This window comes from Grammomys surdaster, unplaced genomic scaffold (assembly GCF_004785775.1).
Source record: "Grammomys surdaster isolate TR1022 unplaced genomic scaffold, NIH_TR_1.0 752, whole genome shotgun sequence".
NCBI lineage: Eukaryota > Metazoa > Chordata > Mammalia > Rodentia > Muridae > Grammomys > Grammomys surdaster.
In genome coordinates this window covers 2,203,208-2,227,961 of record NW_021605171.1, presented here as the reverse complement: position 1 = coordinate 2,227,961, position 24,754 = coordinate 2,203,208, and the positions used below count along the sequence as shown (strand labels likewise).

The following is a 24,754-nucleotide window of genomic DNA, read 5'->3' as shown; positions in this document are numbered from 1 at the left end:
ACACACACACACACACACACACACACACACACACACACACACACCCCATGTCTTAGCCTGCACAACTCTAAGGGTCTCTCCCCATCTCCCTCTTCTCAGCCATTGACCACTGGCATTTTTATTGATCAATTAAAAACCAAATGGGGACAAGGACCTTCAGCGTCAGTACATGCAGATTTCTGATTAAATCAAAGCATCAGAACCATTTCCCTACAAGGAAATATGAAAACTTATTATTTTTAATATAAGGAAATATTTGCTGTCAGTTTAAATAAACTTAATAAATAAATTTGAGTTTATGTATTTCTCTGTGAAAAGAGGCGTTTTATTTCAACACAGTATGTCTGAAGTGGTAGTATGCCACTGAAGCACATAAGAATTCAGATGTGGACATGAAAAGCCATTTAACTCAGCACTTCTTGATGACTTTACAAACTTTTCTCCCTCGAAGAAAGAATTTGGATTTGGACGGGCGGTGGTGGCACACACCTTTAATCCCAGCACTTGGGAGGCAGAGGCAGGTGGATTTCTGAGTTCGAGAGTTCGAGGCTAGCCTGGTCTACAGAGTGAGTTCCAGGACAGCCAGAGCTACACAGAGAAACCCTGTCTCGAAAAACAAAACAAAACAAAACAAAAAAAGAATTTGGATTTGGCTGCCCAGTATGGTTGTGCACTCCTGCTTGCTACCCAGTGTTTGGGAAGCAGAGGTGAGAAGGTTCTGAGGGATGTCTGAGTCATAGCATAAAACCTTAAGAACTTAACATTCTGCGTGCTAGATTTGAACTGTTGTACTATTTTTCTTTTTATGTCACAGTTTACAAAGATGTCCAAAATCAATGGCCTATCTGAAGATTTGATATGGAATTGCAAAACAGTAATTCAAGAAAGGGATGTAGTTATAAGACTTATGAACAAATGTGAAGACATTTCAAATAAATTGACCAAACAAGTTACCATGCTCACTGGAAATGGAAGTGGATGGAACATAGAACAGCCCTCCCTTCTAAACCAAAGGTATCATTCATTGGTTACAGTTATTTTGATCTTACTTGTATAAAGTATCTGAACTTTTATTTGCATTGTTGTTAGGGAAACCAAATGTGATTCAGCAACTAAGGTTAGAAGGAAATTCTCCAAGGTAACACACAGGGGTATGCCATTATATTTTCATTGATCCCTTCCACAGCGGGGAATTTTACTCTATTGTGTTATGTAGTCTTTGTAACTTTTATCTTCTTTATCTGGTAACAGATAGCTTTATGTGTATTTTATCTTCTTTATCTGTTAACAGATACCTTTATGTGTATTCACTGAAGCTAATAAGAATGATTTTAGCCATGCTGTGTAAACTGACAATTTTGACCTTCGTGTTTCTTAAGCACTTTGAAAAGTCTCCTTGAGGTTAGAAACAGTCTAAGAGACCGTGACAGTCTTCTAGATGCTACTCATTAAAATACCTTGCCAGAAGCCCTGTCAAAAACTAAACATGCAGAACCCTCTAACCATCAGTAAATATTCAAGTGGCATTTTATAGTTGTGCACTCTGCATATGATATTGAAGAATTAGAGTAGGAGAAAAAGTACATTTTGAATTTCTTTTAATAATTTGCTTAGACCTGTTCAGAATAATACTTCCTATTCAGGAAATACATTCAATTGCTCATTTTGGTGTTTGCTTGTTTTTCATTTGTTTCTGTTCTTTTTGTTTTTGAGACGGGCTCCCTGTACATAGTCTTCTTAGCTGACTTAGTGCTCACTGTGAAGTCTAGTCTGGTCTCAAACTAATGGCAATTCTCCTGACTCACCTACTAAGTGCTAAGTTTGTAGTTGTACTCCGTGGAACCACCACACTTGGCTTGTGATACTGTTTGTGGAGCAAAACAATGAAAATAGCCCACGTCCCTAAAATCAAGGACTAACTGGAATAGATGATGAAAGATCTACACCATGAAGTGTTTATGCAATTTTAGACGCTAATTAGAGCCAGGCATGTTGTCTCATCCCTGGAATCCCAGCAGGGTGACCAAGACAGGAGGATCATCCCCAGTTTGAGGCCAACCTGGGCTACATTGTGAATTTGAGGCTAGCTTGGGCCACAGAGGAATTAAAAAACAAAACAAAACAAAACAAAAAAACTTGTCTTACAGAGAGGGAAGTTTGTTTAGAATATTTGTACTTTTTTGTTGTTGAAAATATTTCTTACAGTTTTTTATTTTGTTTTTGTATTTTAGCACTAGGGCTTTTATTACCTTAGTTATGTCTGATATTTTTCTTACTTAATGATCAAAGCATATTTGCTGATGATCATTGGGTTAATAGTTCAAAATCATAATATGAAGCAAAGAGAAGAAGATATGATTATCAGCCTTTAATAGTAAGCTCGAATCTTTTCTGTGCCCTTCTAGGGTGCTATGTGGTGGTGTAGGGAAACGTGATGCAGCTCCCACAAAAGAAGCCCTTTGAGTGTTGCATAGACAGAACTATGTCAGCAAGTTCTCCTAAGTGTAGTTGGAGCTGCTGCTGCTGCTTGTTCTTCAGCGTGGATGTGGGGAGTTCTTCACTCTGCCAGACTTTCCCAGTTGAGTCCACTTTATCATAACTTGGAGTTTAAAAATGAGTACTTTACTGCATCACTTAAAAACTCTCAACCCACATTTATAAATTTCTCTTCTAAATAGTGTGGTCAGGTAATAATCTCCTTTCCCTTAGAGTAAGGTTTTTAAAGCATATTTTAAAATTATAAATATTAATGCGTTTCTTCATGGCATTTTTTATTTTTAATGAAATACTTGATGCGAAATGAAGTTTTAAGTTCTCCTTAGAGCAAAGTCTGAGTTGTATCTCCAATTATTACTTGGCGGACTGTCCGGCCGACTTTGACAGCTGCCAGTATAGAAAAGTTTGTAGATGATCTTTCCTTTACAGAGCTAGACACTATCCAGACAATAACTACCACACTTGCATCTTTATTTAGCTTTGATAATACTGGAGAAAGAACTCAGGCATCTCTCATTGAGTATATATATATAATTTCCAGCCCTTGGATCTTTGTCTCAAGAGAACAGAGCCTTTTTGGCAAATATACATGGAAACAGTTAGTGCTGGGTGTTTTGTTTACTGTGCCAATTGTTAATTTTAATAGGAGAAAATTTTCCATTGGAGGTACAGACATTTCAGAATTTTTTGTTAGAAATTAAATATCAGAACTGGAGAGATGGTTCAGCTGTTATGAGTGCTGCTGCTTCACAGGACTTGTGGGTCAGCTCAGTTCCCAGTACCCATATCAGGCAGTGCACAGATGCCTGCAAATCCATCCAGCTCCCAAGGTTTGATGCCCTCATTTGCCCCTGTGGCACTGGCATACTCTAGTCCTCCCATACATATAAGTAATAAAAAGAAATCTTTCAAAAATAAAATTTATCATGTATACTTCAAAACCATTACATATACATACTCATTTCAAAATGTTAAACTTGCTTAAAGTTGAAATATAATGATATAAAGAACAGTGGCATTACATTTGAACTTAATTAGTTCAAATTTTAGAAATAAGTGTATTAGATAGTATATCCCATCTTAGTTTTCATGTTTTTTTCTTGCTATAGTTATAACTATCTCTTAGACTTTTGTAGTTGATATGGAATTGATAAATTTTAACTCTTCTCATTTGAAAAGGTTTCTAACTTACTCAGTATACAATAGGTTGTCTTTCTTTTCTAAGGTAAACCCATGAAGTCCTTGTTTGACAGGAGGGTCTTTCTGTCCTGTTTTAAATAGGAATTGGGGGACTTTTGACAGATGGTCTGGTGGCAATGCAAATAATTTAACTTGAATAGTTGTGTTGAAATAACTAACAGTATTTGAGGCCCTCTTAGAAGACGTGAACTTTGGTGGGATGGCGGATCTCGGCTTTGTGTGGAGCACAAGCTTCTCAGCTCCACATGTTTGCATTTCACACTAACTATATGCAGTCCGGGAAGCTCTGCTTCTCTCCTTTCATTTAGTCCTTTGAAAGTCATATTGAAGCTATTTTTTCTTACAACATATACTTCATTTCACACTGAAGGAATTGTAATGACTGGGAGGATTCTTTTTACCCCCAGCAGAAAAGCAACCTCCAAATAATCCATTACTTTTTCTTTTATGATCCCAGAAGATCTTAAAGTAGCATTTCCTTCAGTGGAAGGTAGGAGAACCTCCAGCCTAGAGGTGTTTGTTAGATTGCACATTTAGACTTCTGAACACTTCCTACAGTCTTAAAAGTAAATGGATGGTTGATCTTCACATGTAATCGTTAAATTTCTTAGGAAATTGTCAAAATAAGTGGAAGGGAAGTTTGAGTACATAATACCTTCTAGAGAAAGAATATAGCCTACCTGTTGCAATAATTAAATACTTTCTTCATTTGTCTTTTGTTTAACTAGTACTGTGATTTTACCCAGGGGCTTATGCATGCTAGGCAGGCACTCTTAACAATTAAGCCATTTCCCTATCCAGTAAATGTAGTTCAAATTGCCTTTGTCAAACCTATCTACATCTTCATTGATCCCTTTAGGCCGGTCTATTTGTCTTCTGGAGAAACAACTGTATCAGGTAGCAATATTGTCATACTAAGCAACACAGTCACAATATAGGCAGAACTAGCCAAGGAACATATATGCATGAATACACACACACACACACACACACACACACACAAATATTTATTTTTGAAATAAACACTCCAATTTAATAAAGCTACTTAGTCAAATATTTAATTAAAGTGCCTTACCCAGGCTTCCCTGTGATTGTAAATAAGTCAGTATTCCTTGAATGAATATTTCTGTATAGTGGATGCTTTTCACTTACCACATTTAAAAATTTGTGTGAAGTATTTTGCCAGAGCTTTTAAACTTTATATTAGTAATGAAAAACTTTCATAATTTTAGGTGAATATTCTTTGTTTTTTTAATGATAGGCTGTGTGTTGGCGTGTTATGGCCTTCAGATACATTTATAAATTGTATAATATCCTTCCTTATCAAAATTTTATTTTTGCCGGGTGGTGGTGGCGCACGCCTTTAATCCCAGCACTTGGGAGGCAGAGGCAGGCGGATTTCTGAGTCCGAGGCCAGCCTGGTCTACAGAGTGAATTCCAGGACAGCCAGGGCTATACAGAGAAACCCTGTCTCGAAAAACAAAACAAACAAACAAACAAAAAAATATATATATTTTCATGAAATGTGAACCTTGCATCTATATGATGAGTAAAGAAAGCATTGGTAAGGACTCAAAAATAATAGAGAAATAGATGTTGACTTGACCATAGGATAGATCAGCAAAGGCTTTTGGGTTTTGCTATTTTATGCGTCAAGGGTAGGCTTTGGGGCTAGGGAAGTAGCTCAGCCCTTAAGAGGAGAGCACATGTTGCTTTTGTAAAAATCCTGTGTTCAGTTTCCAGCATATTGAGCAGCTCATCATTACCTATAACCTGAAGTCTGGTCACTGTAGATACCAGGAGTACATGTGGTGCAAAGACGTACATACATACAGGCGAGCACTGGTACACATACAGTTTTTTTTTTTATTTTTAAAGGTGGCCTTTAGATTAGGTCTGATTGAATACTAGGGTCTTGAAAAGTTTTCACATTTCTGCAGGCAATGGTACTGCATCTTTAGGATCATTGCCTCTGTAGGAGCATAGAAATTACATTGGTAGATAGTACTTTTTCTTTTTGTAAGGAGGGCACATACTTTGATAACTTTAGAAATGCGAACAATGTTTTTCTTCCCTGTATTGTTACTTTTAGTGAGGAACATTTTTGTGTAAGGCTGAAACATAGACTCTTGTTTAAGGTGGAGGACTTTTCAACCCCACCTCACTGGATAAATGTGCTAAAAGTCTAGTCAGTATAATTGTTTTTCTAGACTAAATATCACTTTAATAATACATTATCATAGTCTGATCATTTATGGAATTCAGTAATTTGTTAAAGTTATCATATGACCCAATATAAAAGTGTTTTATGTAATTTGTATTGCCAAAAGAAGTAAATGACATTGAGTAAATATTTCTGAAATTTTAAAAATTATTATGGATTGTGTTTTAGATTTACTTTCTAAAAATGTTCATTGCTTATAAGAGTCAGGTTAAAAGGTAAGGCTCAGTTGGATAGTTTTGGATTTTTTTTGTATGTGTGTTCATTATAATCCAAATGTCAGAAAAATGAATGGAAAATTAATAAAAAAAATAATTAAAAAAAGTATAATTGTCTGTGGTATTTGTTGTTTCTTCATCAGTTTGTCACTCAAGCCCTATCAGAAGGTTGGTTTGAATTGGCTGGCATTGGTGCATAAACATGGACTTAATGGCATTTTGGCAGATGAAATGGTAAGTGTACAGCATTAATGAAATTGGTGATTCAACATGGCATCAAAAGATCTATTGCCATTTAAGATATTAAGGCATTTTCCCTTGCTATTGTTTTACTTTCTTGTGTATTTTGTTGTTGTTTGGTTGGCTGGTTATTTTGTGGAGTTACGAAAGCCAGTACCTGCTCGGCAGGCGGTCTCCTGCCACGGAGCCACATCATTGAACATCGTAGTTTTCACTGAGCTCATTACACTAGCTCACACTTTCTTTTTCTTTTCTTTATTTTTATTGTTTTAGTTTTAGCCCTAGTCCTCCTCCACAACTGAAAGAAGTTTGTCTTTCTGGTTATGATTATCTATCAATGTAAATATTACAAAAAGGTATCAACAAAATCATTTCATTGTTTGAGTTAATTTTTCCCCCAAATTACATTTACTTTAGGCTAAGCTCATGAAGCTTGCTGCAGCCATTAGTCCAGGTATTGTCACATATGAACTTCACTGTTAGTGTGATGTGACTTCATCCTTCCTTCATCTGCACTTGTAAAGAGTATTTATTGAGCAGGAGTTAAATGCTTGCTGTAATGCCTGTATCACTTGGGAGACAAAGGCAGGAGGATTCAAGGTTGAGGCCAGTTTGGGCTACATGCAAACCCTACCACAAAAAGTTAAGCAAACAAATAGAAAAGGTTGTATTCGCTGAGTAACAAAAATGAACAATCATAATAATTCTGTATCTGCATATTCCCACTGCCACTTCATACTCCTTAAAAGAAAGGTGCTGTTTATTCAATATAACACTAATGTCTTTGGCATGTCAATGCTTACACGTGTTACACAGTCTGCAGTATATAACTGAACTGGGAATCAGACCTGAGCTTTGGTTGTCAGCTTTGCCTTTCACAGGCTATCAGATTTTTGCTAGATGACATAATATTTAGAAACTAATATGAATAAAAATATATAATTTCTACATGCTAAGATTATATTTGGTGTCAAAAAGAATATGATATGTCATTTTTGTTATTTGGAAAGCATAAATTTGTAAGCTGTTAGAACAAAAATATCATGGCTTTACCACACAAGTTTGTTTCCCATAGCTAGTCTAAGATGGAGGCGTTAGCAGACTTGTTGTTTTTTGAGGCCTCTCCTCCTCCTCCTTCTTTTTCACTTTTTAAAAATTTTATTTATTCACTTTACATCTGGCTCACTACCTCTCTCCCAGTTACCCCCTTCCCACGACCCTTTTCCCACTTCCCTTTTCCTGTGAATGAGTAGGCTCTCTTGTGGTATACTCCCACTCCAGAGGCCTCTCTTCTTACCTTGCAAACAAGGGGTAGGTACTCTTTGTGTCCTCAGATGTCATTGCCTCTTTTTATCCCTGGTCTCTCTCTCCTTAAAAGGTCATCAGCTTGACTGGATTATGACACTACCTTCATGACTGCATTTACCCTGAATCTCTTCCTTATGGCCAGTCGTCTAAATACTGTATCTTTGAGTGTTAGTACTCCAGCATATGTGTTTTGAGGGAAGAACAGTAACACATTCAGTTCATAATGTTGGTACTACTTAGCTCTCTTAATGCTAGTTCAGTGGCCTTTTGTGTTTTGCCTTGCTTTTGTTTTGAAGTAGGATTTTTAACTTTTCCCCAAGCCAGACTAGAACTTTCTGTACTGTAGCCCAAGCTGTTCCCAAATTGGCATAGATCATTCCTTGGTCAGCCTCCCAGTTGGCTGGGATTACAGATATGAACCACCAAGTTTAGCTCTATATCTCAGTCCTGACACCTATCTGTAGAAGCTGATGCCCTCAGGCCACAGTATGAACAGTGTTATTCATATTGTTCTGTCTGGCTCATTCAGTACAGCATGATGCTACTGTTACTATTGCATCTGTTACTGTTACATGATGCATCTGTTACTATTATATCAGAGTTTGTTTTTTTTGAATGCTGTAAGACAGACATGGTCTTCTTCTCTGTCCTTAAGAGTGCAATTGCAGAGTAAGAGAGTTGGGTAATGTTATATTTATGAAACAGTCCTCAGTCCATCTAGGCCACATTAAGTCCTAGGCCTATATAAGTAATGAGAAGTAGGCTCTTTCTATACAATGCAAAATTCTTCCCTATTAGTGTGTGTCATGTATAAACCAGCTGTTAAGATCCACCATCCGTGCTGCTCATTAAAATAAGTTATAGAACCACTTATAGATTTTACTCAACTCATTTGAACTTCACAGAAATTCTCCAAAGTGGATTATGGGAAATAGAAATAGAAAAATCAATCCTGCCAAGAAATGCCTCCTTTCCTTTTGCACTTTCAAGTATTTGTTTATTTTCACTCATTTAGAAATTTCATATATTGTCTTTTAAACTTTTAATTTTAGGGCCTAGGAAAAACCATTCAAGCCATTGCATTCCTGGCATACCTCTTTCAAGAGGGTAATAAAGGGCCTCATTTGATTGTTGTTCCAGCCTCCACCATAGGTTTGTAATCTGGGGACAACTGTTTCTGTGTTTTGAAATGTTTTATATTGATGTGCATGTGTGGTGATGAATATTAATTTTTGGGCCTATTTTCTCTGTTTTTGAAAATATACATGTGTGTGTGTGTGTGTGTGTGTGTGTGTTTTGGTTGCATTGGCAATATTTTCCAAGAACCTGATGGTCATTTATTTTAGTTTCATAGTACTTATAAGTTACTTTTTAGAGTTAAAGGAGCTGGGTATGTCAGCATACACTTGTAATATTAAGTACTTGGAAGGTAGAGTCAGGAGGATCAGGGGTTCAAAGTCATCTTCATAGTGGTGAGTTTGGTGTCAGCCTTAGTTGTCTACATGAGGTCTGTGTGGAGAAAAAAAGATAGCCAAATCCCAAATAGAAACAGAAAACAATATTGTATAATTTGGTGGAATAGGGATTGAGAGGAGGTCTTACTATGTGATGCCTATCCATGTTTGCATAAATTCTTGGACTTGGGTGATCCTCCTGTCTCAGATCCTGAATAACTGGTACTGCTACCCCACCTAACTTTAAAAAAAAAAAAAAGATTTTATTATTATATATGCAGTGTTCTGCCTGCATGTATGCCTGCAGGCCAGAAGAGGGCACCAAGTCTCATTACAGAAGGTCATGAGCCACCATGTGGTTGAACTCAGGACCCCTGGCAGAGCAGCCAGTGCTCTGAACTTCTGAGCCATCTCTCCAGCCCTACCATGCCCAACTTTAAAACATTATTTAAATGTTTTAATAATTTAATTCTTGTTTAGTCATTTATCCATTCCTTATGAATTAATATACAAGTTGGTGTGAGAGAGTTTTGTGCATATAAGTAAAATAAAGACCATCTCTCCCTAAATTAGAATTATCACTTAAATGAGGTTGTCCTCTGCCCCTTGCCTGTACCTTGATACCACTTTAGAACCTCTTGTTTAATCATGAGGGGTAGTTTTCATAGTGTTTCTGTCAGGGTCTATTTTAAAAGAATTTAAAACTTCATTTTTCCCTTTTTAAGGATTTAGAATATTTTTTTGTTCATGAGTATGTGTGCCTAAGTGTCTGTATCTGTACCACATGCATACAGTTATGAGCAGAGGCCAAGAGAAGGCATCATAGCAAAATTAACTTAATAAACATAAATCCTATAATAGTAGACTCATATATCTCTTGTTTTTTTGTAGATAACTGGTTAAGAGAAGTTAACTTATGGTGCCCTACTTTAAATGTGCTCTGTTACTATGGTAAGTCATTTTGCTTTTCATTTAGAAATTTAAAAAAATTAAAATTATAAACACAATAAATATAAACAAAGTATGCTTCATTTTTAAATTCTAGGTTCTCAAGAAGAGCGTAAACAAATTAGATTCAACATCCATAATAAATATGAAGATTATAATGTAATTGTTACAACGTGAGTATTAAAATTTGGAAGGAGGTGGGGAGAATTTGTATAGTCCGCTTCCCTCCGACCCCACCACATTTTTTTTTTTTTTTAAAGGCAGGGTTTTCTTATGCAGTACTGGCTGGCCTGGAACTCTCTTTGGACCAAACTGACCAAACTTGCCTGCCTCTGCCTCCCATGCCTCCCAAGTACTGGGACTAAAGGCATGTGCTGCCCGGCTTAGCTAGAAAACTGTCTTGTAGTGGTAATGTGTCAGTTAGTTTGTGTAGGTAATGTGTAGCGGGGATTGTGAAACAAGGGATCCAGTGATTCATGCTGACAATGAAGGCCTTGTTAAACAAATTTATTGTAGAAGACCTTTTGTTTGAGTTTGTTTTGTTTTGTTAGCTCACTAAGAATGGGAGTAAACATTTTTTTCGTTTAATTGAAAACATAACAAAACTCTTTCGGTTAAGCTTCAGATAAAATTTGAGATGCCATGCCAAAGATTTATATTTCTTATTTGCCAATAAGTGTTGTCAGTAAATACAGGGAAATCTGTTCCCAATAAGAAATCTGAATTAGAGCAGAATAAGGATGACAAAGAAACTCATTCTTTTTGTTTGTTCCTTTAGCGTTTGTGAGTTGGGGGTGGGGGGGGTCTCATTTAGTTGGGCTGCTCTCCTAGTCATTGAGCTGAGTACTTCCTTGAACTCTGGATCCTTTTGCCTCCTTCCCCTAAGTGCTGGGATTTCAGTTATCACCACACCCAGGTTCAGTATATTTTTGAATAATCACTATGTGATTGGAATTATTGAATGTAATATGTGGTAGAAAACTTAATATTTTTATAGCTCATTAAAATTTTTATTACTGTTGTCTTCTGTCAGGGTCTATTTTAAAAGAATTTAAAACTTAATTTTTCCCTTTTTAAGGATTTAGAATATTTTTTTGTTCATGAGTATGTGTGCCTAAGTGTCTGTATCTGTACCACATGCATACAGTTGTGAGCAGAGGCTAGGAGAGGGCATCATATCCCCTGGGACTGGAGTTATGTGTAGCTATGAGCTGCCAGTGTGGGTGCTAGGATTGAAGTCCAGGTCCTCTGTGCAAGAGGAAGAAGTGCACTTAACTGTTGAGCCATCTCTGTAGCCCACCCCTTTCAAACGTTTTTTTCTCTTCTTAAGTAAACAGACCCATATGTAGTCTTGAACTCTTGGCTCTTACCTGGTAATTCCTTGACCAGGAAAAGTTCTTTTCTGCTTCTTAGAAACAATTATGGGGCAAAGTATAAAGCAATGCTAGATTTTTTTTCTAAGTTATTCTCAAATTGGCTGCTTCCCAAGTATATTAAAATTGTCTAGAACTGTTTAACATAAATTTTCTTTTAGTTAGTACTGTATAATTTGGCTACATGTACATAAATATTCAATAAAAATAAATCAGTGTTTGAGAGCTGATTGTGTTTAGTGCTTTGTTGTAAGAGCTATTTGAAAGGTTAAAAGAAATAGTTTAGAGGCCAGTTCGATGGCTTAGTGGATAAGGCAATTGTCACTATACCTGATAACCTGAGGAAGGAAAGACCATGACCTCTATAGCTGTGCTTTTGGTGTCACACATGTACTTACATAGCATACAATAAGTAAATTTGATTAAGTAATTTTTTTTTTAAAGAAAATTAGCTTTAAAAACCACATTGTGTCCTAATAAACTCTAAGCTCCTAAAAGGTATAATCAGAAATAATTAGTTTCCTTTGGTGACAGGTATAATTGTGCAATCAGCAGCTCTGATGACCGCAGTCTTTTTCGACGACTGAAACTGAATTATGCAATTTTTGATGAAGGCCATATGCTGAAGAATATGGGCTCTATCCGCTACCAGCACCTAATGACAATTAATGTAAGAATGTGCTTTGTAAATAGTTGTGATAAAATTTACCTTTCCTAGTTTAGTATGTACACACATAATTTTATATCAAGAGTGAGCAAGCTTTTCCTTTAAGGTTCTTTTTGCTTTGTGGGCCCTGTGCCACTGTCATACTTTCTTCAGTAATTCTTTAAAAATAAAAATAAAATAAATACTTTTAGTACCCTATTGCACAAATTATAGTTTATTTTGTACCACCTCGTAGAAGTTATTTGAGGATGTATAGTGCTTTCAAAACATGACCAGCTGTGTTACATTCTGCCTGAAGTGTAGTAGATGATGATAGTAAGTGACATCAGATAGCTCACCTTTTCTTGTATCACAGAATGCAAAATTGTTATAGATACGTATAGTGCTCCCCTTACTGGGCAAGGTAGACATTAGGAAGGGAGAGGTGGCTAAAGAAGAAAACTAATCTAAGTTTTGTCTTCACTCTCAGGCACATAACCGATTACTGCTCACAGGCACACCTGTGCAGAATAATCTGCTAGAACTCATGTCATTGTTGAATTTTGTTATGCCACACATGTTTAGCAGTAGCACCAGTGAAATACGAAGGATGTTTTCTTCTAAAACGGTAAGCATGTCTATGTTTTTTGCAGATGTGAAGGTGTTTTCTAGGCTCTTCGCTCTTTTGTCTGCTACGGTTGTTTTCATGGCACATCCTCTATCAAAAGAGTTTGGTACACCTATATTTGAACATATCAGCCATGGTATGGAGAAAAATAATGATCAGTTGTATGACCAGTAGTCAGGAGTTATAAGGTTCAGTGTTCTAATGAGCTGAGTAATAATTATAAATGTTGGAGAGCTCAGATATATATGGTATTTTGGGTTACATGTATGTTTCGTTTTTAAATACATCCTTTTTTTTTTTCTTGTATATCTTTTATTGTCCTTCCACTAATTTTAATACCATATACAATTATGGTGCCATTATCAAACAACTGGTATAATGCTATCAACTAAAGACAAAAACTGAAAACTAGTACTTAATTCCTAATCTAAAAAGGTCCTCCATCTTGGAAAAGGTGACAGGCCTTTCTAAGCTAGAACTAGAACTCTAGTCTAGGATTTCTAGATACCCAGAGGTAGCTTCTGTCTGCATAATCGTTGTTTTGGGGAAGTCTGAGGCTTCGAGGGGTAGACCTTAAAGGTCTTACGCAGTAACCCAATGACTTCCTGACATCCCTTTATATCTATGGTTCAACCATGTACAGTCTGATGAGAAAAAAATTATATGCTCTCAGACTTAGGTCCATTTCATAAGAATCTCTTGTGATATATGACTAAGGAAGCTGATTATAAATAGGTTTTAGTAGACAATATGAGCATGTGAAGACGCCGTGAAGATGCCTGGTGCCTTGTGCAGGAAACTCCATTTAACTGCTGTACTCCATGACTCTTCTTCTCCACCTTCTTCAGAGTAAAGAGAGTTGACCGAACTCAGGGGCTTCCAGTTCTCTGCTTTGAGCCAAGTGACCTTATCTTAGCAGCTTTATTCTTTGAGCCTCTTGCTTAAAACTTGAGAGAACACCCACCCCTGAGATTCTAAAGATGACCTTCACCTTTCACTTTTGTATTTGCACACATGCGCACTGTGTATGTACAGGCCTGAGGTTGACTTGAGGTATTTTCTATTCTCCACCTTATTGTTTTACTATTATTAATTTATTCTTTGATAATTTCATACATGTTTATAATGCATTCTGCTCATATTCATTCCCCAGCCCTTCTTAACTCTTTGTTACCTGCACCTTAAATATATCTTTACTGTGTAATTCTCCAGAAACCTCAGCTTTGATTAGATACTGTCCTCTGTCGTTTGCATCAAATTCTATTGACTTTGGGGAGGACTTTTTTCTTTTTAATACAAATACAGAGTTGAATTTCCCCCTCACCCTCTCCTCTTTTCCTTGTTCTTCCCTATTTTAAACACATGCACACATTTTTATTCCATCTGATTTATTCAAACAATGACTGAATTAGATGTTTATATCTAAATACCAACTAGGTTGGTTCAGATTTATCACTTCAGTAAAATATATGATAACATACCATGAAACCTCAAAATATATATGGAGCTTCAAATAGATTACAGCTCAGAATTCAGAAATGACTTTCTAGGTCCAGACAGTAACTCGTATAAACCACCTGTCTTTTATATCTAAGGCCATGAGTTTAACCCATACTACTATGTAGGAGAAAAGCCCAAACAGTCAAGTGTATATATGTGAAGTGGGAATCTATAGATTATGCATATTGTAATATGGGATTATTTTGATGACTTAAAGACATAATTTCTAAAGGATTGGGTTTTTATTTTGCTTAGAAACCTGCAGATGAGCAGAGTATATATGAAAAGGAGAGAATAGCACATGCAAAGCAAATCATAAAGCCCTTCATTCTCAGAAGAGTGAAAGAGGAGGTAATTCTTCATCTTGGTGTTTTTGGTTGCATATTTTTTTTTAAATAAGAATTCTGTTTTCTTAGAAAAGTCACATGAAGTGGTTTTCCTTTCCAAGGTTCTTAAGCTTCTGCCTCCCAAGAAGGATCAGATTGAGCTATGTGCAATGTCAGAGAAGCAGGAGCAACTCTACTCAGGCCTTTTCAACAGATTGAAAAAGTCTATCAACAACCTGGGTAACATCTAACTTCCACAGCTTATGCAAAAAATGATCTGTGTTTATTGCATATGATAATTTTAGGGGCTGTTCTTTTTTAAGTTAGTTGGGATTTGAAGAAATATTTTTAAAACTTAAAAATTGAGATAGACTTTAGTAAATAGCTTTTTCACTTTGATAAAAATGTATACTCTTTGGATCACAGAAAAAAACACAGAGATGTGCAATGTCATGATGCAATTGAGAAAAATGGCCAATCACCCTTTACTACACCGCCAGTATTACACAGCTGAGAAGCTGAAGGAGATGTCACAGCTAATGCTGAAGGTAAGGACTTATGTTAGACTCGCACTGAGCTTTGCTAATAACACTGGGGAATGCTTAGGGTAGGCTTAGGCTGAAAGTTAGGCAGCTAAAGTATCAGGCATATTCATCTTTGAACCACTGCAGGCCTTGCCCATGCTAACCAAACTCTCCACTGTCCACCATCCGTGCTGTAACCCTAGCCTGAGATAGGCTAGGTTTTCTAGGCAAAAATAACTTGATGGACAGGAGAAGATAGGTAATCAGGCCTGGCGTCAGCAAACTGGCCAGTAACAATTTCTTTCATTTTTTTTCTCCCTTGGTAATAACATAAGCATACCCATTTATCTGTGTTGTTCCCTTAGGGATTCTCACTGTAGGGGCAAAAGTGGGTAAGTACAGTTTATATCACTCCACCTGCCAAGCCAAAAATATTTAATATTTGCCAGTTGGATCATGGCCCTTTATGATAAGAGTTTTTGCTAATTCCTCTGACTTTTGTAATACACATTTTTTTTTTTTTAAATTTTAAAAAGAAAGCTAAGTTTGTGTCCTGCTTAATGGAACAGTTTTCCCAGTAATTTTCTCTATTTTGTTTTTCCTTTGTTGTATTTTTCTCTTTGCCTGTTTAATCTTTATTTTTGCCCCATTCTTTCTTAACTTTTTTTAATGTAGATAATGTCTATATAATGTCTTAATTTTTTTTGTTATTTTAAACTTAAAGAAAAATTTAAATGTGAAAATGCAAAGAATTTTTATACTGAACCGACTGCACATGTTACTCTGATTCATTTCTAGTTAGCATTCATGACTGCACTAGTCTTGTTTCCTGTAAACTCCTAGATTCTTTGGCAGGATATTTTGAACTTAACTTCAAATTGTGGAATAGTTGTTTACATGCTAAGAGTAAAGTGTGTTTTTATATGTTAGCAATGGCTATCTTAATAAGAAATGTTTGAGCAGAATGTAAGGAAGTTTCTTATCTGTAAGTATTTAAACACGCTATCTTTAGAAGAGTTAAGAATCTTCCTTTCTTTACGATGCCAAAAATTAACACTCATGTCTTATCCTTAATCTGTTGTACTAAAATGTCTGAATTGGGTATTTTTTTGAAATGTGGAATGTTTTTATTAATCTGCTCATTATAAATTGTGTACTATGTTTTGTTATGTTTCATTTTAAAAAGGAACCTACGCATTGTGAGGCTAACCCCGACCTGATCTTTGAAGACATGGAAGTTATGACAGATTTTGAACTACATGTACTTTGTAAACAGTATCAACACATTAATAGTTACCAGTTAGACATGGATTTAATTTTAGATTCTGGGAAATTCCGAGCCTTAGGATGCATCTTGTCTGAATTGAAACAGAAGGTATTAAAAAGAACGACTGTTTCTTTGTGTCTGCCTTGTTGGTTGAACTTCTGAAACAGAAACTATGAGAAAGGGTGACTCTGACTTTATTGTCCTAGTAGTTACACTTCCTAAAGTTAAGTTTATGTTCTATTTTCTTCTAGAACCTAGGGTTTAAATTTGTTTCACATATTTTTTCTGTTTATTTTTTTAATAGAAAATAATAAACGTTATATTAGATCACATCTGTGTTAATTTTTTTAAGTTTTAATTATTTCAAAGGTGACTGATTTCTTCAAAGGATTCTGCAATTTGTATGAAATAGCTTAAAATTTCAGTATTTAGATACAAATGTGATTATGTAGTTGGACTTAATGAGTGATCCTTTTTTAATATAAAAAGGAAATAATCAACTTCTTTAACTTAAAAACTGAAAATTAAACTGTTCTTGCAGTTCAGAATCTATTCATATATAAGAAAAAAAAATTTATCCCTCATATCGTTACTTAAATTTTTACTTAAAAAAAAATTAAAGCAATTGAACTTACATAATTTTATCATGGGGAAGTTTATGCACTCTTTAAAGCACTTTATTTTGTAGGCCTCAAGGATTTGGTTAAGTGTTAATGGTTTTACTCTCCTGTTTCTAATTCATACATGTATTTCCACAGGGTGATAGAGTTGTATTGTTCAGCCAGTTTACCATGATGCTGGATATATTAGAGGTTCTCTTAAAGCATCATCAACATAGGTACCTCCGATTAGATGGAAAGACTCAGATTTCTGAAAGGTTGGTATTAGCTGCCAAGTATCATTTGCTTATGAATTTGCTAGCATTTGAAATATAAGGAGAATTTTCTAGCTAATTCTTGCTATTTCAAATATTCTATATTCTATATTCAAATTTTTCAACTATTACTGTTGGGGGTTGTTTTTCTTTAATTTCCCCCCAAATTGTATGTAAGTATATGCTGAAAAATTATGAAAATTATATGCTTTTCATAATTTTCTCCTATAATTTATATTATTTTTATTTTTGCACTGTTAGGGATCAAAACCAGAGCCTTTTACATGCTAGGCAAGCACTCTAGAACTAAGCCATATCCCCAGTCCTGAATTTTTCCCCTTTAAAAAAATATTCAAGGGAGGCTTCATCTAGCAATGCAGAGGCCCAGAGCCAGACATTAGGCAGAGCTCAGGGAATCTTTCAGAAGAGGGGAGGATGGATTATAGGAGCCAGAGGGGTCAGAGATACCACATGAAACCTCAGTCAGAATCAACTAACTTGGACACATAGGGACGCACAGAGATTGAATCCACAACCAGGGAGCCTGCATGGGAATGACCTAGGTTGTCTGGATATGCGTTCTGTTATAGTTGAATAGCTTGGTGTTGTTATGGAGCTCCTAAGAGTGGGAGTTCAGGCTTTCTCTGACTCTTGCCTGCTTTTAGGACACTTCCCTTATTGTTTCCTCATGTTGGAGTGTCTCATCTAGCCTAGTCTTACTGCTCAGTATGCCATGTTTGCTTGATAACAGTGGGACAGAGGCCTGGCCTTTTCTAAAGGGAAATGGAGGAAGAGTGAAGGGGACAGAGGAATGAAAGGGAGGAGAAACTCTGATTAGGATATAAAAAAAATAATTAAAAAAACCAAGATTTGAGGCTTCTTAACTGTTTAATCAAGATTGTCTTAAGGTCAGATTTTTCATATTTTTTTTTTTTTTTTTAATTTTTTTTTTTTTTTATTTATTATATGTAAGTACACTGTAGCTGTCTTCAGACACCCCACAAGAGGGCATCAGATATCATTGCAGATGGTTGTTAGCCACCATGTGATTGCTGGGATTTGAACTCGTGACCTCTGGAAGTGCAGTCAGTGCTCTTAACCGCTGAGCCATCTCACCAGCCCGAGATTTTTCATATTTTGAAGGTTAATGGAACTTTCAGAAAAAGTTCTAATTCAGCAGGAGGATCTAATATTTGAGGCCAACCTACGCTACTTAATGAGACATCTTTCAAGCCTCCCCACTCTAAAAAGAAAAACCCAAAACCCAGTTCTTACAGTTTTTTTTTTTTTTTAAATAAAGAAAATAGAATCCTTGGTTCCTTTTATGTACTTCTCTGTTAGTAGAAGCTGTCAGATTGCTGAGAAAGTTAGACTGGATAAGTGTTATTTAGCTAAATCTGAAGTACTCAAAAAATAAAATAGTACTTCATATATTAATCAAGTTGGAATGGTTGGATTGATTTAAGGGGTCCTTCACTGATAGCAGAGGAAGAAATAGATAGAATGGGAAGAGCATGTGTGTATATCCCCCAGGTTTGCTTTCCATGTGAAGTGTCTGTTTTCAGTTCCACATATTAATCCTTTAGTGAAATTGAACCCATCCATTTGTCTTACAGGATTCATCTAATTGATGAGTTTAATACAGATATGGATATCTTTGTATTTCTCTTGTCAACTAAAGCTGGTGGATTAGGAATAAATCTGACTTCAGCAAATGTTGTTATACTTCATGACATTGATTGCAATCCATACAATGACAAACAAGCAGAAGACAGGTGCCATAGAGTTGGTCAGACTAAGTAAGTATTGCCAGTTGAAATTTCGTTTTCATCAACTCCCAGCTTGATTAGTATAGAATACTAAAGAAGATGTGTGTTAGATAGCTTATCCGTAGGTCTTATTTTTTTTCAGCAAAATGTAGCTCTTGTTTTTTATCAGTAACCTTGATGATGTCTGTATGCAAATTACTATGTACTCATTCATTTTCTAATAATTACTCCCACCTCCATACCAAATGGTTTTTATCATTTATGAGATGTATATTATCAGTAATGATAGTTCATGCTTGTAATTCCATCACTTGAGAGGTTAAGTCAGATTCCCCAAGATTCAGGCAAACCCACCTGACCCTGTAGAACAAGTTGTAGGTTAGCCTGGGCTCCATAGAGACTTCGCCTACAAACAAACAGGAAAAAGAGTATAATAGAGCAATCATGCTTGTTTAGCAAATGCTCTATCATCAAGCTCTATCTCTAGTCCCATTGTAATGAGGTTTTGTCAATAATTTTCAAAGCATATATATTGTTCACTTGGATCAGATGGATTTCTAAATGTTTTAATACTTCTGGATGCCAGTCTCAAGTACTTTAAATAAAAGAGTTAATTATAGGTCTATCTTAGTCACTGTTCTCTTGCTATGAAATGATACTGTGACCAAGGCAATTCTTAATTTTTTTTTTTTTTTTTTAAAAAAAAGAAAAAGGCATTTAGCTGAGTGTGATGGTACACCCCTGTAATTCTACCACTTGGTAGACAGAGGCAGGTTGTTGGTTCTCTTGGGTTGAATCCAGCCTGGTCTATGGAATGGATTCAAGATCAGTCAGAACTATACAGAGAAATCTGTCTCAAATAAATAAATAAATAATTGTAGTAAATAAAAAAGTAAATAGTAAAAGAAAGCATTTAATTGGAGGGGAGGGCTTATGTACAGCATGGCAGCAGGCATGGGAGACTTGGTGTTGGAGCAGTCGTTGAGAGCTACATCCTGGTCCATAGGCAGAGAGACACTGGGTCTGGTATGGAAAGTCTACCCCTAGTGACCCACTTCCTCCAACAAAGCCACACCTCCTAGACCTTCTAACTCTTTCAAATAGTGTCACTTCCTGGTGACTAAGCATTCAGATGAATGTGGGAACAATCGTATTCAAGCCATCAGAGTCATTTACTTTTCTTATTATTCTTGTTGAACTGTTTGTTAGTATCTAAATAACATCAGTAACCTATGAAAATGTCATGTGTTTATTTTTAGAGAAGTATTAGTTATTAAATTAATAAGCCAAGGAACTATTGAAGAGTCCATGCTAAAAATTAACCAACAAAAGTTGAAACTAGAGCAAGACATGACCACAGTAGACGAAGGTAAGCTGGTTGTTAGCAGAAATACTGTTTTTTATTAAAATATAGATTACTAGAGTTCTTAACTAGTATGAATGGTATGTTTGGAGGACAAACTAGAAGAGGATGTGCATGCATACATCAAGTACAACACTAACAAAGATTTGTTTTGCCAGAATTGATTTAAAAAAACAATTTGATTTTGAAAACATCTGTCTCTTGTGTCTTATGTAATGGACACCATAATAGTCTCAAAATAAATCAAGTTTGGACCTATAGCTTCACTGACAATTTATGATTTGTTCACTAAATGAATAGTATTGTCAGCTCAAAGGTTGAAAACATTTTATAGTGTAATAAGTTTAAGAGCTCTTATATATGTAAATATGTAATACTTACATGATTTTATTTTGACTTAGTAAATATCAAAATATAGAGCTGTAAAATGCACTTAAAAATTATAATGTCAGTTTCAGGTTGAATTACTTGGGCCTTAGAAAGAAACCTTAAGTAAACCTTAAGTAAATGACACGTTTCTAGCTGCTGTGGGAATTGACAATTTTAAGTTCTATAAATTTATGTGTTTTATTCACACGTATAATTTTTAGCAAGTAGTATATTAACATAGTTTAAAACTCAAGTGTTAGAAATATGCAAATGGTTCTGGAAAAGTGGCCTAGTTGTTACAAGAACTTCTTCCCAAGCATACTGGGCAGCTCACAGTCTTCCTCTCACATGTCTTCCCTCTGTTCTAGGAAAGTTGTTTACCTATTTTGTTTTGTTTTCCCCTAAGGGATGCTTTATTGTCCAATAAAACTAAGGATACAATATTGCCATTTATTTAGTTTCTGTTTTATCTTTAGCTGTGTCATTTCATTTTTAAAAAGAAGTAGCACCAGGCTTAGAGAATATGAATCTATTTTCTCCTTACACTGAGGTCTTTTGCTCTGTGAACGATGGTTGCATTTGCAGATGAATGTGTGTATCAGCAATCTTTATGACATCTCTGGAAAATCACCATGGCTAAAGAGCATGAATACTCACAGTCTCCTTCTTAAAGTCCATTTCCCTAGAGCTGCCCTTGGCACTTGGCAGTTGGAAATCAATTTCCAAGTTCTCTTTGAGACTTACCTGCTTAGAAACTCTGGTAGTGGTACTTAAGGGTCTAATGTAACAAGCTTTCTTGTTGACTTTGCTGTATATTAGCTGGAACCATTGCTTTATGATAAAAATTGTGGGATTCTTTCTTAAAGTAACTGTTTTATTACACTTTTGAACTTTTATTGCAAAACTTTTTATATGAAAATCTTGAAACCATGGTATGAAGGAAAGCTCCCTGACTGGCAGCTGTGAAGAGTGCAGTGTGCTGATGTTCTCACTTCCAGCACCGGTATGAAGTTAGTTATAGCTGTGGCAGTTCACATTCAGGATTTTAGATAAATGTTTTCTAAGTTGTTGCAAATAAGAACATTTTAGATATAATCACATTTCTTACTCAAATTTCTCCCAGTTGTCCTTTTAATATATTTTTAATGAGGTTTATTTATTTTGTTTTGCATGTATAGGACTTTTGCCTTTGTGTATGTTGCATATTGAATTTGTGCCATTCATGCAAAAGCCAAAAATAGGCATTAGATCCCCGAAACTGGAATTGCAGATGGTTGTAAGCTATCATGTGGGTACTTGGAATTGAACCGAGGTCCTTTGGAAGAGCAACCAGTGCTCTTAGCTGCTAAGCCAGTTTTAATCCAGTACCCTTTTAATATTTTTACACTTTTTTTGAAACAAGGATCCTGCTAATGTTCACACTTTAGATTTTATTTTGTTCTGTCTATAGTATCTTTACACTAAAAGACTCTCTTTATAGCTTTTTCTCGCTTCACATTTCTCTAGTGTGATGCCACTTAGTTTTAAGAGAAGTGGTAACTTAGTGCCATGAGCTATCTCTAGTCTGTTGAGTACTCCTGAAGGGAAGGGTATCTGTAAACTCCTTCACAGTTTGTCCAGAGTTCAGCATCTTGTTCATATGTATCTTTTACCAGAGTAGAGCAAATGAAAGTGCTCCTGTAGTTTTGATTGTGTCTTGGATTTTGTGAGAGATTTGATTCATGGTGCTGCATTTCAGCCATTTGTAGTTTATTGCTGCACGCATCAGAAATAGTTGTAACTTTACAGCTATGCTATTGCCAGTAAGTGGGAACATAATAACTCAGCTGTATAGGTTAGGTCAGGGTTTTAATGAGATGACACTGAAACAAACTAGGACTTAGTTATAGGTAGGAATTCACCAAAGAAAAGAAAAGGTTGAGAGGAAAATACATCTTAGAAGCCTAGATATTTCTGCATGACTTTCACATCATTTTTCTGCCCTGCAGCTGATGAAGGAAGTATGCCAGCAGATATAGCCACATTACTAAAAACATCAATGGGCCTGTGAAAAGAAGGAGAGCTCGGAATTTGTGATTGATGAGGAAATATCAACTTGGTGCATTCAAGGACATTCACATCGCAGTGACCATGGGGTTTATGAGCATTTGTAACTTTTTATAATTTCATGTCGCATTTCACATAGTATGGACAACTTTTTGCCACTAACTGGATTCTCCAGATACTCACATCCTGAAGATGTTGAATAATCATTTTTCAAAGCAGTTTTCTGAATGGGGATTAGTTGGTGATTGTTTGTAACAAATATGCTAATGCTTTAGAAATGTCAGTATTTTTGTAATTATTTCTACCTCCAAATATATATACATATATATATATTGTCTTTCACTGGATAATGTGTGTAGATTTACATGTGCCTTATTTGACAATGTATGTCTTGTTTTGCCTGTCTGATTTGAAGTTTTTATTATGTTAAAGAATGCAGCTGTATAGGTTGTTTAGTCTTCATTGTATTGCTATTTGAAGCAGATGTTCACCAATGTCAGTAAGAACTTAGCCTGAATCAAAAGGTGGCATTCCATCTACTAGCATCCCCAGGTCCTCTTCCTCCTCCTATTAGAACACATTGATTTTGGCTAGGCACTAAGTTGTTTTTCCAGTGAGTTTCCAGGAACTGAAGCCTTTCTCCTGCTCTGGGGCTTAGTTCCTTTCATTTTTTTACTGCACCTCTGGCTTATTAACTCTACCTACTCTTGTGTGTGTTACCATCAGCTTCCTCTCCCGCTTTTCCTTCTCTTAACCATTGCCCAGCCGCTTCTGCTCCAGTTTTCTCTCACACATTTCCCACTGCTGTATCACCAAGATCAGCAGATGCTGGTGGTATTTTTCTAGTCCAGCAGAACAGATTGACTTAAAGCTACTTCACTTCAAAGGAAACTGGATGTGACGTCATACTAAGGTAGCATTAGGTACTGCATGGAAATAGGTCATTAACTTTAAATTCTTAACAAAATATAATTTACCAGTTCCCAGGATTTCCAGTACAGGACCACCTGAAGAGAAGCCATTGTTCAATTCCAGTTCAGTGTGGGTGACAAAATGAAATTTAGAAGTAAAATTGTCTATTTGATATTTCAGTCTTTATTAACTTTTCATTTAAATTTTGCCTGTCAGTCTATATTGCTGTTTTTATTATACACCAGATTCTTTGTATAACTTGTGAGTTTTATGTGTTTGTTTTATAATGTAAATATCATTATAAATAAACTTATTTATAAATGAGAGATTTGTTAATTATTGAAACTCATACTTTTCAAGACGTCCTGAGTGCTAAGGTGCTAGGTAAACTTAGATGGTTGACATGATCCTACAGTGCTTTTTTTTTTTCTTCAGGTATCAGAGACTCTGAACTCTTGACTCAGTAGATATAATATTGAAGGTACATGAATGTATCAGATATTTCTCCCCACTACAGGGCTACCAGGAATCTGCAGGTGTTAATGCTACCTCCTTGGGATCACAGTACCCAGGTCTCTTAGTCAAGTTGTTGGAAATCGTACTTTTAAACCCACAGTGAATTTCTCTTAACTTTTCTGTATAAAATGTATCTCCCTCAGTAGACTCATCGGTTGTGGTGTTGTTATATCTGAATTTCTTCTAATGAAATATAGTTGGATTCTCCCTGTAATACTCTATTATTATGTCTCGGTTTAATAAAAATATTTGCAATCATTAAGTTGTATTTCACACCCTTTGTAGTGGGTTTTAGCCCTCTTTTTTCTTCTTCAAAGAAATATGTAATATTGAACAGAAATGGAACCATCTTATGTTTAAGATATTGCTTGACAATAAATAGGGATTTGTTACATAGAATGGATCCTCAATTGTCCTTTCATTGGGCCAGTGCCATTAAACATCACAGTCTGTTAGTAATGGAAAACATACATAATCCACAGTTGTTAACATCATGACCAACTGAAGTAGGCTTTTATTTTTTATTTTTTTATTTATTATTATTTTTTTTTTTTTG

At 35.7% G+C, this 24,754-nt stretch overlaps 1 protein-coding gene across 1 annotated transcript in view; it reads left to right on the top strand.

Annotated features, from left to right (window-relative positions):
• Smarcad1 (SWI/SNF-related, matrix-associated actin-dependent regulator of chromatin, subfamily a, containing DEAD/H box 1) overlaps positions 1 to 24,460 on the top strand; it is a 67,162-nt gene extending 42,702 nt beyond the window's left edge. Inside the window, exons 10-24 of the mRNA XM_028782452.1 lie at positions 815 to 1,014; positions 6,279 to 6,369; positions 8,736 to 8,835; positions 10,029 to 10,088; positions 10,183 to 10,258; positions 11,993 to 12,128; positions 12,595 to 12,732; positions 14,488 to 14,583; positions 14,681 to 14,798; positions 14,985 to 15,106; positions 16,269 to 16,457; positions 17,108 to 17,226; positions 18,840 to 19,022; positions 20,252 to 20,361; positions 22,713 to 24,460. Of these exons, the coding sequence (XP_028638285.1) occupies positions 815 to 1,014; positions 6,279 to 6,369; positions 8,736 to 8,835; positions 10,029 to 10,088; positions 10,183 to 10,258; positions 11,993 to 12,128; positions 12,595 to 12,732; positions 14,488 to 14,583; positions 14,681 to 14,798; positions 14,985 to 15,106; positions 16,269 to 16,457; positions 17,108 to 17,226; positions 18,840 to 19,022; positions 20,252 to 20,361; positions 22,713 to 22,774 (1,800 nt within the window). The 3' untranslated portion in view covers positions 22,775 to 24,460. The remainder of the gene's footprint in view (positions 1 to 814; positions 1,015 to 6,278; positions 6,370 to 8,735; positions 8,836 to 10,028; positions 10,089 to 10,182; positions 10,259 to 11,992; positions 12,129 to 12,594; positions 12,733 to 14,487; positions 14,584 to 14,680; positions 14,799 to 14,984; positions 15,107 to 16,268; positions 16,458 to 17,107; positions 17,227 to 18,839; positions 19,023 to 20,251; positions 20,362 to 22,712) is intronic.
• Positions 24,461 to 24,754: the final 294 nt, after the last annotated feature.